This window comes from Brassica napus, chromosome A7 (genome assembly GCF_020379485.1).
Source record: "Brassica napus cultivar Da-Ae chromosome A7, Da-Ae, whole genome shotgun sequence".
Classification (NCBI taxonomy): Eukaryota; Viridiplantae; Streptophyta; class Magnoliopsida; order Brassicales; family Brassicaceae; genus Brassica; species Brassica napus.
The window spans coordinates 1,372,572-1,387,301 of NC_063440.1; the positions used below are offsets into that span (position 1 = coordinate 1,372,572).

The 14,730-nt window shown below is 35.2% G+C and overlaps 2 protein-coding genes across 2 annotated transcripts; one reads left to right on the forward strand and one right to left on the reverse strand.

Annotated features, from left to right (window-relative positions):
• The first annotated feature begins 551 nt into the window (after positions 1 to 551).
• LOC106356907 lies at positions 552 to 11,896 on the forward strand. Its single transcript, XM_048737198.1, has 13 exons — positions 552 to 1,001; positions 1,140 to 1,833; positions 1,920 to 2,076; positions 2,157 to 2,594; positions 2,737 to 3,823; positions 3,896 to 3,971; positions 4,114 to 4,964; positions 5,043 to 5,723; positions 5,984 to 6,348; positions 6,414 to 6,495; positions 6,584 to 7,119; positions 8,190 to 8,280; positions 8,349 to 11,896. The coding sequence occupies exons 7-13, from the start codon at positions 4,116 to 4,118 to the stop codon at positions 8,571 to 8,573; spliced, it is 2,829 nt and encodes a 942-aa protein (XP_048593155.1). The 5' UTR covers positions 552 to 1,001; positions 1,140 to 1,833; positions 1,920 to 2,076; positions 2,157 to 2,594; positions 2,737 to 3,823; positions 3,896 to 3,971; positions 4,114 to 4,115; the 3' UTR covers positions 8,574 to 11,896.
• Positions 8,822 to 11,065, reverse strand: LOC106454085. Its single transcript, XM_013896263.2, has one exon. The coding sequence runs from the start codon at positions 11,063 to 11,065 to the stop codon at positions 8,822 to 8,824; it is 2,244 nt and encodes a 747-aa protein (XP_013751717.2).
• Positions 11,897 to 14,730: the final 2,834 nt, after the last annotated feature.

Sequence of the window (14,730 nt, forward strand, 5' to 3'; positions counted from 1 at the left end):
GAAAATACAATTCAAAAAAAAAAATATTCAAAAGAATAGTTATATACTTAATATTTAAAAATCAAAGATATTTTTGCTAAAATTGTACTTACCTGGCTAAGGAGATCGACCATCTTTTTACGGATCGATCGATTGTTGAGCATGTGGTCGATCCGAAAATATTATGCAGTTTGATTAAATATCTAAAACATTTATTCCAACACTCAACATATAGTTTTGCTAAATATGATAACTAGATAGCCAACAAAATTCTAAAAAATATTTAAATAGTAAAAAATATGTTAATTTAATGTGTTAAAATTTAAAAATAAATTTTAGTTATGACATGCATCTTAACATTTATATAAACATATATCATAACCTAAATATAAATAATTTAACAACTTAAATTAAAAAAAAAATAAAAATCCCGGGCGTAGCCCGGGTTAATCCCTAGTCTTTATTATATAAAGTATAGCTTTACTCTCTCCTTAGAGAGACACGTCATCAATTCGTGCAAGGAGAACGCGACACCTGTCTCATCTTTCTATACGCTGCGTTTAATTTTTTGGGGCCACGGTTATCAGTTTTTGGGCTTTGCGTTTTGCTTCTGAAACCAAGCGCGAGATGATTAGGGTTCATGTTCATCTTCCTTCTCTGAAGCTAACAATAGAAATTCTAGGTACCAACAATGGAGTTTCGGGATGTTTAATCAATGTTAGACATCGCTATTTGAATCTTCAATCCCGACGTTAGGGTTCATGTTCTTCTTCTATTTCTGAAACCAAAAGTGTTGTTCTTCGTTCTCTGATACCAACTACGGAGTTTCGAGCTGTTCAATTGACGTGAACCATCTCTGTGTAAATCTTCAATTCTGATGTTTTGCCTTCCGTTCTAATCAATCGAGACGGTATTTCATCGCCTTTATCATACTTCTTAACTTCATCAACCCAAGTCGACAACGATCTGACACTGAATGCGGCTTATCCCTTTGCAAGGCGGTGTCTCTACTCCTATAAAAGGTAAGCCTTCTTCCTCTCACCTCAGAAAACTTTTTTTTTTTTTTTTTTTTTTGTAACTATCGATCAACTCAGAAAACTTACTTTCTTTAAAATGGCCAACTTCTTTTTGATTTAAATGGGGCCGATGTTCTTCCACAGAATTCTGGGAAGCCAGGAACTTCAAACACGGTGGTGAGCTTACGATGGTGAATATATATATATATGCTCTTACTGGATTCAAAGGTGATTATGTTCTTAAACATCATGTTCATATCAACATATAAAAGTATTCTAGCGTGTATTCTCAACATTGTCAAGCTGTTTTACTCAGATCCTTATTAAGGTAAGACTCATGTTCATAGTTTTCTTAAAATCATGTTCATAGTAATCCTAAACTTCATACCTTTTTTTTACTTGAATAAGTGTTATTAAATTCATGTTCATATGACTATTAAACTAATGTTCATAGTGTTCTTAAACTCATATCTTAATAATTTTGTAATTTGGTTGAGGTCATGTTACGCTGGAGCAGGAATCTGTTCTTTTCTAATATTAATCCCTTCGAAGAGAAAGGTCTTGCTGATGAGTGGGAAAAAGTTGGGATGTATCTCTCAGGGTTCAATAAGCTCGATGATAATTGATTTTCTATGGAAATTTTATTTGAGATTAGGACAAAGATATAGTGAAGCTCGAGATTGAGATGATTTGTTCTTTTAATTTATTTCTTGAATATACGGCTATATTCTTCCTTGAAGTAATTATGTTGTTTGTATGTTTATTTCAGAAATGTCAAAAAGGTTTATGAAGATCTTTACAAAGAGATGACTCAGCTTCTGACTCGAGATCATTTTAGGTAAATTTAGCTTTAGCCTTAATATAACTGAACTTTCTAAAATGCATACACTTAAGTTTTAAAGTGTGTGTTTGATATCTCCACAGGGAATAGAGTAATTGTCAACTAGAGTGATACAAAATCAGCCAGAAATATAATGTAAACTCAGTTGAAGAAACTGATAGAGGAATATGCTTTGTTTGATGAGAAGCTTGCCTTCCCCAGTTTCCAGCCTCCTTGCCCGTGAACTTTGATCAATCAAAGGTAAACGTCCTGTATCTTTCTTGAACAGAAAGGTCAAGTGATCAATCAAGAACATCTCTCTGATCACCAATGAGAGCCAGGATTTGTAGAAGAGCGTTAGCTCGGATCGTGATCGTGACTATGAGCGAGACAGGGAACGGGATCGCGATCGTCGGGATTATGAGCATGATCATTACTATGGCAAGGATTGGGACCGTGATAGGAGTAGAGATCGTGACAGGGATCATGATAGGGAAAGGGCTCATGAGAGAGAGAGAGAGAAAGACTGAAGTAGCCGTGACTATTATCATGAAGGGAAACAAAGTAAAAGTGACGGGGAAAGGAATAATGATCGTGATGCGTCGCGTCTAGATAATCAAAGTGATCGGTATAGACAGAGAAGAGAAGGGAGGAAGTCTCCAGATTATCAGGACATACATGGACACTAGAAGTAGCCGAGCAGGGCCTGATGGTGATGTGATCAAATGATTCAAATCAGAGCGTTAACCTTCCAGTTCTGTGGCGCAAGAAGAGAATGGGTATGTGCTTTTTATTTTTGTGTACTTGGAAACGTTTGGTGTGCTGTCTTTGTAAGTTGATGTTTTTGACTCTAATGTTGATTTGCGCTTTTGAAGAAGCTTTAAAGTTGCTATTGATCATAATTTTGTTATGGTGAAACAGGAACGTCTCAGGTCAGACTGCAAAATGGGTCTCTGCCAGGGAGGCGGCTGAGCTGTCTGGAGGATCGGACAGGGGTACAAGACAGAAAGCGTCTGAGAAAACTGTAAAGACGGAAGATGGTGTTTTGGGCGAGTTTCATGGTTCCACAAAAGCTTTTCGCCGGCCCATGCTTGAAAGATCTCCTTCCTCGACAAGTCTTGACCGGAGATTCAATAATAATCAGAGTAGTGCAAGATGGAGCAGTGAGGTTGAAGAAACATGCCTTAGGAACAACGCGAAAGATTTTTCAGCACCTGAGGATGAAAGGCTTCGGGTGGATGACATATCACAGGGAAATATATCCTTTAACAACAAAGCCTACCTGAGAAAGTGCCATTGAAGATAGGAAGGAGTTTGGTAGATCTACAAGCCTATACTTCTGAGTTGTTGATGCTGTTGGGAGCTGTAATAAAATTACGTTCTTCGGCGGGATGACATTGTTTCTGCATATTTTATATTTTGAGTTGTGAAGTTCAGGTACTCTCCTTCACGAGTATTTGCTGTGTTTTTGTGCTTTATACGTTGGGTTTTAAATTTCAGAAATTTGGGAAAAGAGAACAAAACAACTACTACTTTGTCCCCTTAGAATTAGAACAAAAATCTTTGTCCCTATAGTATAAACAATAATGCTAATCCCGTTTTGTCCTTTCTATTAATTTTGAAATACATATATTGAGTTATGTAATTTACTGAGAAAGTAAATAAAAAGTTAAAAAAAATACAGAGTAAAAAATCAGAACATGTCGTCGACTCCGGTTTTCCTTTCTCTCTAACAAAGAGGTGGCGATTAAGTTTCGTTATCGAAACCATCTTCTCCGGCCGTCTTAGTTCGTCGGAGACCTTGAACTCATCGTCACATCTCTCCTTCATCCTCCTTCTTTCTTCTCTCCTCTCTAAACACGACAGAGTAGGATTACTTTGCAATCTCCGCCGGCTACAATTGAAGTTGTTCAAGCTCGGGAAAAGCTTCTTGTCGCTGATAAATAACGATTAGCTTCACGTTGTTCTTCTCTTCCTCTTACTTCATCTCGGTTCCAAAATCGTTGAGGTTAGGGTTTCAAAAGCCCCTTTATGTTTTTTTTTTTGTGTCGATCTTAATTTCTTTATTTGCATGTACTAGATTTAAGCTCTTCTACGGACGAAGAGATTGACGTTGTTCGAATTTCATCTCGGTTTCTCTTTCCCTAAAATTGAAGGTAAGGTTTTGCGGGTTTTGCGATCTCCTTTTGGAATTTTTTTTATTGATTTTGTTGATGTTCATATTGCGAGATTGAGTTTTAGTTTGATTTTCTTAAGGCATTACTAACGAGTTGAAGTTATTGCTATTATGTTTTATAGGAATGGCGTACGAGTTTCCACAACGCATACTTGAAGAAGGAATTGAGACGCAAATTGACAAGATCAACAATACGTGTAGACGTACAATTCTGGAGGAAGTGAAGGGTGTTCTCAACACTGAGTATGAGGAAGTTTTGAAAGATCCTGTCTTCGGTCCGCTTCTGGCAATCATAGAGAACAAGCTCATCTACTCAGGGAAGATCATTCATAGCTTCATATGCAAGCAACTCAAGGTTTCGAAGCTTCACGAGCTGTGGTTTCTATTTGCTAAGAGGCCTCTTAGGTTCTCTGCGCAAGAATTTCATGCTGTGACAGGATTGAAGTTCAAAGATGAACCTGACATAAACTTCAATGATTGGAAGGATGATAAGGGGTTCTGGAGCAATGTGCTGAGGAAAAATAGAAAGGTCAACTTATCGATGATAAAGACGAAGCTTCTTAACGAATGCAACAAGTGGACGTATGTGGACAGGGTTAGGCTAGTGTATCTGTGCGTCATTCATGGATTCCTCATAGCTAAGGATTCAAGAGTGTTTATCCCACATGAATACATCCGTTTGGTGATGGATTTTGAGAAGATGAGGATGTATCCATGGGGTCTTCACGCATATGACGAGCTGCTTGCATCAATACTCAAAGCAAGGAAAGATTTACATCTGAAGAACAGTTACGTGTTGGATGGATTCTCCTATGCGTTTCAGATATGGGTTATGGAGGCAATCCCAGACATTGGTAGTATGGTGGGTAAGAAGATCAAAAAGAACATGACCAAAGTGAGATGTAGGAATTGGAAAGGAAGTGGGAAAGTTTCCTACGCAGATATCAGCAGCCTAGAGTCCCACTTTAATAAGGTAATAATTTTTAAAAAATTATATTCGGTTCAGTTAACAAACAATTTAACTCACTCTGTTGGCGTTTGTTCTTGTCAGGGAGAACTGTTCCCATTTATATCTGCTACTGGGAACAATGATGTGGTTGATAGCACTGAGTTCTATAGGGAAGATGAGAAGATAGATGAAAGAATTGGTCGCATTGTTACTCTTCTCAATGCCAAACAAGATTGGACAGATTTCGTATGGGAAGTCGAGGCTTTGCCTCCAACTTTAGAGCTTTCTGATTCAGAGACTGATGGAGAGAATGTTGAAGTCGAAGATGTCACAGATACTCATGTTGACGAACCGGCTGTTGTTGCAAGAAGGGGAAAGCGTAAGCTAAATGATCCTGGTGCGGAGGCTCGAAAGAAAGAACTGCTTTGTCAACGGGCAGCTGAACATAACAGTGGTATCTCCAGTGGAATGAAGACTTTCATTGAAGGTTTGTTCACCTCTGCTTTCAACTCTTTCAAGGACGTGGTGCAGAATGACATCCAAGAGCGTTTTGAGAAGGTCCAAAAAGAGATGGCTGAGCTCAAGCAAGCGGTGTCACAGATTCCGGGTCCTTCTGCTACAATGGGAAAAGACAGAGCATCTGAGATTCCATGTCCTTCAGCAACGATGGGAAAATCATCACAGAGTCCGTGTCTTGCAGGAACAAAGGAAAAAGGCAAAGGCAAGGTTGATGAGAGTGTGGTTCCTGCTACGGTTCGTCGTAGCCCTCGGCAAGGAAGAAAGGTAACCATAAAATGAAGCTTTGTAATATGTCGGACTGTCTTATGTTGTAATTTTCTCTTAACTCTTTTGTAATGTCATTGTTGTTTGCTTGTAATATCGGCTTGTTGGAAATCGGCTTGTAATGTATTTTGGTGTTTGCTATGAACTGAACTTATGACTATGAAATGTTTTCTCTGTAATGTCATAGTCTCTCGACTCTTTTAATGTCATTGTCTCTCGACAGTTTTGGCTAATAATGTTGTGTTTGGTTTCATTAACAGGAGATTGAAACTGAAACTGATGATATGATGGATTTTTTGAAGAATTTGTCACAATCATCTACCCATGGAGAACCTTCATCAATAAAAGAAGAAATGAGCACCCAAGAGTATTTACAAGACGCCATGGGGAACCTTTCTCAAGTATCACATGTTAAAGGTTTCGATCCCTCACAAAAAACGAGTGATGAAGAAGCACCTAAGTGGGTTACTCCAGTATCATCCTTCAAGCCTGTAGATTGGAGAACACCCACTCTCAAAGATATGGAATTACATGACGACCGGGTGAACGACGATGATTACTCATTAGTGTTTGTCCATGAGGATTCATGGGCTAAACTGATTCATTGGTGCTCAACTACCAAACAGTAAGTCTATGCGTTCCCTCTATGTTATAAATTCTACAAATTTTTAATTAAATGTTGCATCGCAGGCACCTTAAAATTGGACCTTCTATGTACACAACTGAGTTAGCAGAACGTATTATGGGACCTGCAGTGTGGCTGCAAAATCAAGTATGATTTACATTACTCTGCACGCCTACTTACTGTTCTTCGTCTTTAACATCACATCAACTCACTCTGTTTGTATCATATTTTATAGGAAATTGATGCTGTGCTCTTCTTATTTCGCGAGAGGACTTCTTTGAGACGATGGAACCCGTCCAAAGTAGCTTTCATGAGCTGCATATTCAGTAATCAAATGAAGAATTCTTACACTGAGTTCAAGAAAGACAAAAAAAAATTCAGGGTAGAAGGACTGCTCCATCAGTACGGAATTGGTGAACTTCCTTCACACGGCCGAACAAGACTAATGTGGGATCTTGATGTCAATCGTATGTATGTGCCTCTTCTTGTGCACGGTAACCACTGGATCTCTATGTGTGTCAACTTTGTTACTCGTTCCATAGAAGTTTTTGACTGTGCGGGACTGAAACACAACAAGGACTTGGAGCCATTTGCACATCTCATCCCAAGAATTGTCAAAGCCGTGCAGTCTTCAGAGAAGAGGGGATTAACCGTTAAGCCCTATGATGTCACTTACGCTCCAATGCCCTGCTTCCTAAATAAGACTAGCAGCGATTGTGGAGTATATGCGTTGAAGCACATTGAAGCACATCTTCTAGGCATGGACTTAACGTTGGTGAATGACGACAACATTCGTGAAGCTCGCCAGAAGATTGCTTATGACTTATGGGAAGCTGCTAATGATCCTGAGCTTATTTCGAGAATGGGAAAGTACGTTCCTCCGAAGGCTATAGCTTCTCCTACGGTTGAGATTTTATAATGCTATTTTCACTATGTCTTGTTCACCAAGTAGGTTGATATTGACTCTTTTAGTTACTCTTATATGACTCGTAACTAGCATTGGTTTGGATCTCTTATTTAGCATTTGAATCTATTATTTACCATTGCATTTGAGTCGTTTATTTAGCATTGCATTTGAGTCTTCTAGTGAATTACATACACTATAACAAACAAAGGGATACATGATATGAATCTAAATGGTCTTATTTGACTCTCGTACTAAACAAAAAATTTAAAAATAAAAATGGAGATGGGGGGAATCGAACAAGGCACTTGAGGCCTTTAAATGTCCAACATAGACCACTGGACTACTTGAAACTATTGATATTACCAGCAACATATGAACCTAAATAGTCTTATTTGTCTCTCTAATTCGAGGCTATTGTAGGAGAAAAAACGGTTTTTAATAAAAATGGAGATAGGGGGCGTCGAACACTTCACCTAGGGTATTTATACGGACAACATAAACCACTGTACTACTTGAAATTATTGACATTAGTGGCTGATTACATAATTAAATAAAGTAAATCTTACCGAAGCCATACAACATATCAACCCCTAACGATACCCTAAATGAATCTAAACTAACCCATACAACATATCAACCCCTAAAGATACCCTAAATGAGTCTAAACTAAGCCATACAACACCAATGTAGGGAGCTATACAGAATCTAACGTAACAAGGCTACAAATGTTAATAGTCAATACAAATCTTATGACTATCACAACACATACAATTACACCCTAAAACCCGATTAACAGTAGTCGTTTGCCCTAAACATAAACTTATATAACACCAATGACTAGAAACCCTACTTATTTCATCGTTTATCTCTCCTCTCCGTCTTTCTCTCATTATCAAAAACCGATCATGACTAACAATGGAGGGGTTCCTTCCAGATGCTGGTGTGGGAAAGGGATTGTCACTTATGTTTCAAAAACGGAGGAGAACCCATACAGAAGATTCTTCCGATGTGAGATTGGTCTGAAGGTAATTCTGAAAAATTATGACTTTTTATTATTCTATGTTTCAATTGACGTTTTTGTGTTTCAATTCAGAGAAAGAAAGAGCAACATCTTTTCAAGTGGGTGGACGAGGCTCTGCTTGATGAGATACAAATGATGCATGAGCAACAGTCGAGAATGGCCAAAGAAATTGAAGATTTGAGACGTTCCTTGAAAATGACAGTAGAGGAAGCAGTTATCGAGCACAAGAAGTCGGGAGATGTAGGACTTATTGGATCCATTCTCACTTTTTTATGTCTTTGTTCTAAATTTGATTGATCTTCTAATTGTTTTCTGAATCTATTTACTTTGTGAAAGATTGAATCAATTTGATATTCTGTGTTGTCAATTTATGGATCAAATCTTAACGGTAGACTAAAAACTTGCATAAAACTAAGTAAATATTGGAAACGTGCACAGTACATAAAACATAATTGGTCTTGAAAAAACAGAGTTTGACATGAAACAAAGCTAATGTTAGAAAAAACTCTGAAAAGTAACTTGCATAGACCGAATAGATTGTAATCCTATATTGCTCTATCACATGTGGAGCGGTTGTGACCTTCAATACCACATCGACTGCATTTACGACGTTTAGAGCTTTGAGTTCCTTGTGACGACTGGATCTTGTCTTCAACTGTCTCATACCTACGTTTCTTTCTCCGGCCTGCAGCTCTTCTAGTTTCTGGAGGGAGGACTTTTGCTTTCTGTACGTGAGATGGGACAATCCATGCATCTTCCGGGACACTTATAGGATTTATGCTTTCCTCATAAATCGATCTCCATGAAGCAGTGGTGTACATGTCGTCAGTGAGTGTGTGTGCTTGTATGCCTACGCTGAAAGCTGCTTTAATGGCGTGTCTGCATGGAATTTTCATCAGATCGAATTTCCCACATGAACATGTGCGTCTGACCAAGTCGACCATACATTCAAAAGTGTCACCTCGAACCAAAAACCTGTCATCGCTAACTGGAAAAACCTGAAACTTCTTACCCTTCTCAATCCTTCGATCAATCTTCTTCTCTACAGCAACGGTCAGTGGCTGTTTATGCTTTGAACTTAAAGCTCTACGTTTGAAAAACCATCGAGTCATCATTTCCCTTATGCTGTCCAATAAGGGTATAACTGGAAACTCTCTTGGCGAACGCAAAGCAGAATTTATTGATTCAGCAGGGTTATTGGTCCTAACATCGTACCTGTAACCCGGAAATTGACAACGAGCCCACTTTCTCACATCAGCTTGTATCAGATAGTTTCCAATTGCAGGACTAATTGAGAAAATAGCAGTGAATTGCTTCTTAAAATCAGCAACTCGGTAAGCTTTAGAAGCCTTTGCCACCAAACCAGCGACACCTTTACCCTTGAAATATGTAACAACATTGTTCAGCAAGTGGTGAATGCAAATTCCATGATGAGCATGCGGATACACTTTTGCAAGAGCTTTAGCAAGTGAATTATTCCGGTCAGACACAAAAGCTAAATTCTGATCATCACCAATGACAACCTTAAGTTGTCTCATAAACCATTCCCACGAGCGGTCATTCTCTGAGTCGACAACTCCAAATGCAATAGGATATAGGTTCGAGTTTCCATCCAAAGCAGTAGCAACCATTAATACTCCTTTGTATTTGCTCTTCAGGAAAGTCCCATCCACAACAATAACTTTCCGAATTGCAGCATAAAAACCGCGAATAGACTGACCATATGCGATGAAGAGGAATTTGAATCTCCCATCGCTATCAGTTTCATAAAATGTGTGTGATCCTGGATTAGCTTCCTTCATCATGTGCAAGTATTTGGGAACTTTTTCATAACCCTTCTCTGGAATGCCTCTCACAACACTTACTGCATACTCACGTGCCTCCCAAGCTAAAGAGTAGGATATCTCAACTCCATGATCATCACGCATAAACTGGATAATATCATTAGGTTTCGGCCCTTCCTTGACAGTTTCGTACTTATGCTTAATGAGACTACCAACTGTTTTTGATGAAACGGTCCGAACAGAGTGGTTCCTTGATGATGGAGCACATGAATGATCAGGCACATACTTTTTGATGATAAAATATGAAGAACCTGTTAATCCCTCTGCGCGAACACGCCAGCGGCAATCATCATACGCACAACGAACGTACCAAACTCTTCTATCCGTTTTGGCAACCTTGTAGTCGAAATTATGTTTCATTGCGCATATTTCCATTGTTGCCTGCAAAGCTGCTTTGCTAGTAAAATGTTGACCCTTCTTCACAACATCAACCAGAGAAAAACGGACAGACTTTCCGTTGGTCATATCTTTCTCACACTTGTTTTCGTCATCACTTTCATCTATCTTCGCATCTTTTTCTTCAAGCTCGGCTTCACCATCAATATCATCTGAAACTTCACCCGACATACCCACTTCCTCTCTGTTAGGCAACTCAGCAGGCTCTTCATTCAAGTTAAATCCGACCTTAGATCGAATACACACACATAACCGCGTTGAAGCTTTGGTCTTCACATATGTAAGAAAATTTTTGAGTTGTCGATCATTGGTGATGAAAACAGGTGGTGAATCGAGGCCAATAACCAAATCGGAAGGTAAGTAACTCAGGTCGATATTGACCAAGTTTAGATCGGTTCCAAAGTCCTCACAAACCATAACTCTTAGGTTGTCAAAGGTTTTGCTTGTGTCCAAAGTAAGTAGTCTACCTCCTGTTTCTTCATCAACAATAAACTTCCACCCTTTTGTTTTGGACGATCTCCAAACACCAGAATAGGCATAGATGTGCATTTTGTCACGTTAGATTGAATCCCCAAAAGGAGAAGAAACTATGAAAAAGAGAAGAATCCCCACGATTTTTGGTCCAAATCGTGGTTGGCAACGAAGAAACAAAAATTTAGGGAAGAAGATTTAAAAAAGGAAATAAAAAAGATTTAATAGATTTAGGAAATATTTTCTAACCGTTTTTTCCTAGATTTTCGGATTTTTTTAAAAATCTAGTAGAAATTACATTCTACGTACGGTAGAATAAAGAAAACGTGGTAGATATAGAATACATATATTATAGATATATGAGAATTGAGTAGAATGTATATTCTTCCATAGAAGATATAAGAACATTTACTATTACTTATGATCTACCAGAAAGGCAGAACATAGAAGAAAATGTTGATTTTGTATTCTGCCATTTTAGATCTTAATGTTTGCGGTCTAATGCGCATTCTTCTGTATGTAGATCATTGTGTTTCAGTTAGAATGCATATTCTGAATCTCCGTAGATGGTAGATCTTATATACTAACACCTTTAGCCTATTTTTCAATTTACCATTCCAAATTTTTTTTAATCCAAAAATATTTTTCATATATGCACATGTGTGACTACTTCATGTTTTAAATTTTTCTTAATTTTTTTGCATTGTAAATTAATTGATATAATTTTTTTTAACTCTTAAGGGTAGTGAAAGTCCAAAAGTGACAAAGTTTGATTTTGTACTAAGGGGACAATAGCTTAGTTTAGTTGTTCCCTTTTTCCAAATTTCCCTTTAAATTTTAGTACATAAAAGAATATTATGTTTGATTTACCTTTTTTCACGTAATCTAATCCTAAAAATTTATAGACTTCAAGAATAAGCAACAAAACTTATATGTATTGTTTTGTTTGGTATTGGAGTTGCCTTCAAGCCAAATTTAGCTTGAAAATAACGTGATTATTCGAATTATCTGTATATACAATTGATAGTTAATATTGTATTTATATATTACGTTTGTTAAATATATACATATAAAATATAAAAAAAAGAATATATTTTGTTAATTAAATCCGGTTTAGCATGAAATAAAATAATAAGTTTTGTAGAATAAACTACAATATTAGATGCTAAGTCTACAATAACATTAACCTACACCCACTAATGATCAACTTACACACGTATAACTATCTACACGATTTCTTGCTAGCTGCAGTTTGGAGGTTCATAACATTCGAGAAATACAAAGTATTTTTATAACAACACCGAAGATGGCATAACACATACATTGCAGCCAAATATTATTTAACTAATGTTATATACTTCTTAAGTTAAAAGTTGCATCCTACGGCATCAAAATATGTTTTTATGGTTTGTATTTTCAGAGAGATTCTTTCGAGATTTAATGGTTTTTCGTTTTTCTAAAAAAAACTAAAGTTGGATAGAAACAAAATAAAACAAGAACAAACGACTGCTAGAATTAGAGTTGCATCCATACATCATTTCATGGAGTTAGAATAACCAAACTTCAATGTTTTTTGACAAATTATAAAAATATAATAACCAAATTGAAATGTTATTTGACAAATTATAAAAGTATAAGAGAAACATATATATGCCATTGGTGCAAACTTGAAAACCCGTATACACATGTTAATAATACAGATCAAAGATGAAGTTTTTTTTCATAATTTAAGCAAAAATGGTATGGCAAATGTTACTACTAGAAGTAAATGATATGGTTTATTTTCATAACTACAGCAAACTATGTTAGCTCAGTGTGGGAGTACAATTTTAAAATCAAAATTAACTGAATTTAACAAATACTAAAGTCGGATTACAAATTAAGCACTAAAAGTTAATAGTTGTATGGTTTGGAAGTATGCAATATGCAATTACGCCAATCGTGCAAGAATCATGCAAAAACTGTTCCGAACCAAAGAAAATAACATAATCCAATAAATTTAGAAACAAACTTCAAAAATATATTTGACAAACTATCAAGATTCCGCGCGAAGCGCGGACTTCCCCTAGTACTATATAATTTAGCAAAAAAAAGAAAAAAAACTACGCCAATACTTAGGAATAACACATGGATACACATTTTCGTACTAATACCATTTTAATTTTCTTTATCCATAAAAGACCTTTTATGATGTCTCTAATATATATATATATATACAGTAAAATCTCTATAAATTAATAATATTGGACCTTTGAAATTTTATTAATTTATAAAGATATTAATTTACAAAAGTTTACTTATTTAATTTGTTTTCTATTTTTAATATGCTTATATATAAAATATGAAAATATTTGATTTTATCGTATGTACATTATTCAAATTTTAGAAATTTGACTTTCATATTGTTTTATTATCTTATTTGGTGTATATTTTTATATTTTATATGATTGTTAAATAGTTTTCGATATAATTTTACTAACTATTATCAAAATATATTAAAATGTTAAGAAAAATAAAAATATTTTCATTGTGAATATAAAATGAATAATATAATGTTTATTTTGTACTTATATAAAATTATATATAGTTAGATTATTAATTTATGATTTAAATGAGACTATATATTTACATGAAAGTTTTAAAAATATTATTATATTATTATTTTATTGATTTGTGTCATATTTTACACTGGTCCAAGTTGGGACCGATAAAATTTATTAATTTATAGAAATTATTAATTTATCGAGTATTAAGTTATAGATGTTCTACTGTAGTCGGTTCTAGATTCGAGTACTTCCAAGAACTAAGTTAAATCATTCTTTTGGCTAGACAAAGGATTAAAAAATCTAGGGTCGGACTAGTCGTCGGTACTCTTCCTTTTGTAAATTAGTTGGGTCTCGGTCCAGATATCCCAGGTTTAAAAAAAATAAAAATATGGAAATGATTTTTAGTCAAAATGTGCAAAAACCAGTCTAAACAATACTATTATAAACCAAAAATGTAGAAAACGACATTTATTGTTACATGGAAGTAAACATCTATCTTAGTAAAATGGAAGGTGTATTGATCTGCTATGTTTTCAGGGTTTAGTGACATTGTTTCACATTTGAACTTTCATGTATTTAGTGTTTACATGATGAGTTGAACTTAGGAAAACCATGATATTATGTTATAATTATCAAAATCACTGAAACCTGAAAATGTAAACGTAATAATAAAACACTAGATTAAAATCCGCGCATTACGCGGAATGAGCAATATATATATAAATTATTTTATGTATTATATGCTTTTATATATTATAAAATAATAAATATATATTGAATAATTAAAAATCAGTAACTATTACATATATAATTAAACTCGTGCAAACATATAAATCAATTTTATTAATCCAAATAATATTTTTTTCTATTCGATAAGATATATAATTAAATTTAAATGATATTAACATCGATAGTATATTTTTCATATTAATGTCTATTAAATTATGCTTTCGACTCATATGGTTTTTTTTTATCATTTGTATCTTTTATAACAAAAATTTTAAATTACTGATTACAAAATTTTCATTGTGGAATTAATAATTTTGTAATTTGTAATTTTTTAAAAATTAAGTTGTCAATGTTTGTTCAAAGCTTTTATCAAAAAAAAAATTGTACAAAGTAAATTTCAAAGTTAAATATTAATGTATTTTATATGGTATATAGTTTAATTTAAAACGATATATATATATATATATA

What these genes read in the sequence shown, in the direction of transcription:
- LOC106356907 (XM_048737198.1), top strand. Translation starts at nt 4,116, where the DNA reads ATGGCGTACGAGTTTCCACAACGCATACTTGAAGAAGGAATTGAGACG. An exon ending in TAGAGTCCCACTTTAATAAG is followed by an intron (nt 4,965 to 5,042) that starts GTAATAATTTTT and finishes TGTTCTTGTCAG; the next exon opens with GGAGAACTGTTCCCATTTAT. An exon ending in CAGTGTGGCTGCAAAATCAA is followed by an intron (nt 6,496 to 6,583) that starts GTATGATTTACA and finishes CATATTTTATAG; the next exon opens with GAAATTGATGCTGTGCTCTT.
- LOC106454085 (XM_013896263.2), bottom strand. Translation starts at nt 11,065, where the DNA reads ATGCACATCTATGCCTATTCTGGTGTTTGGAGATCGTCCAAAACAAAA.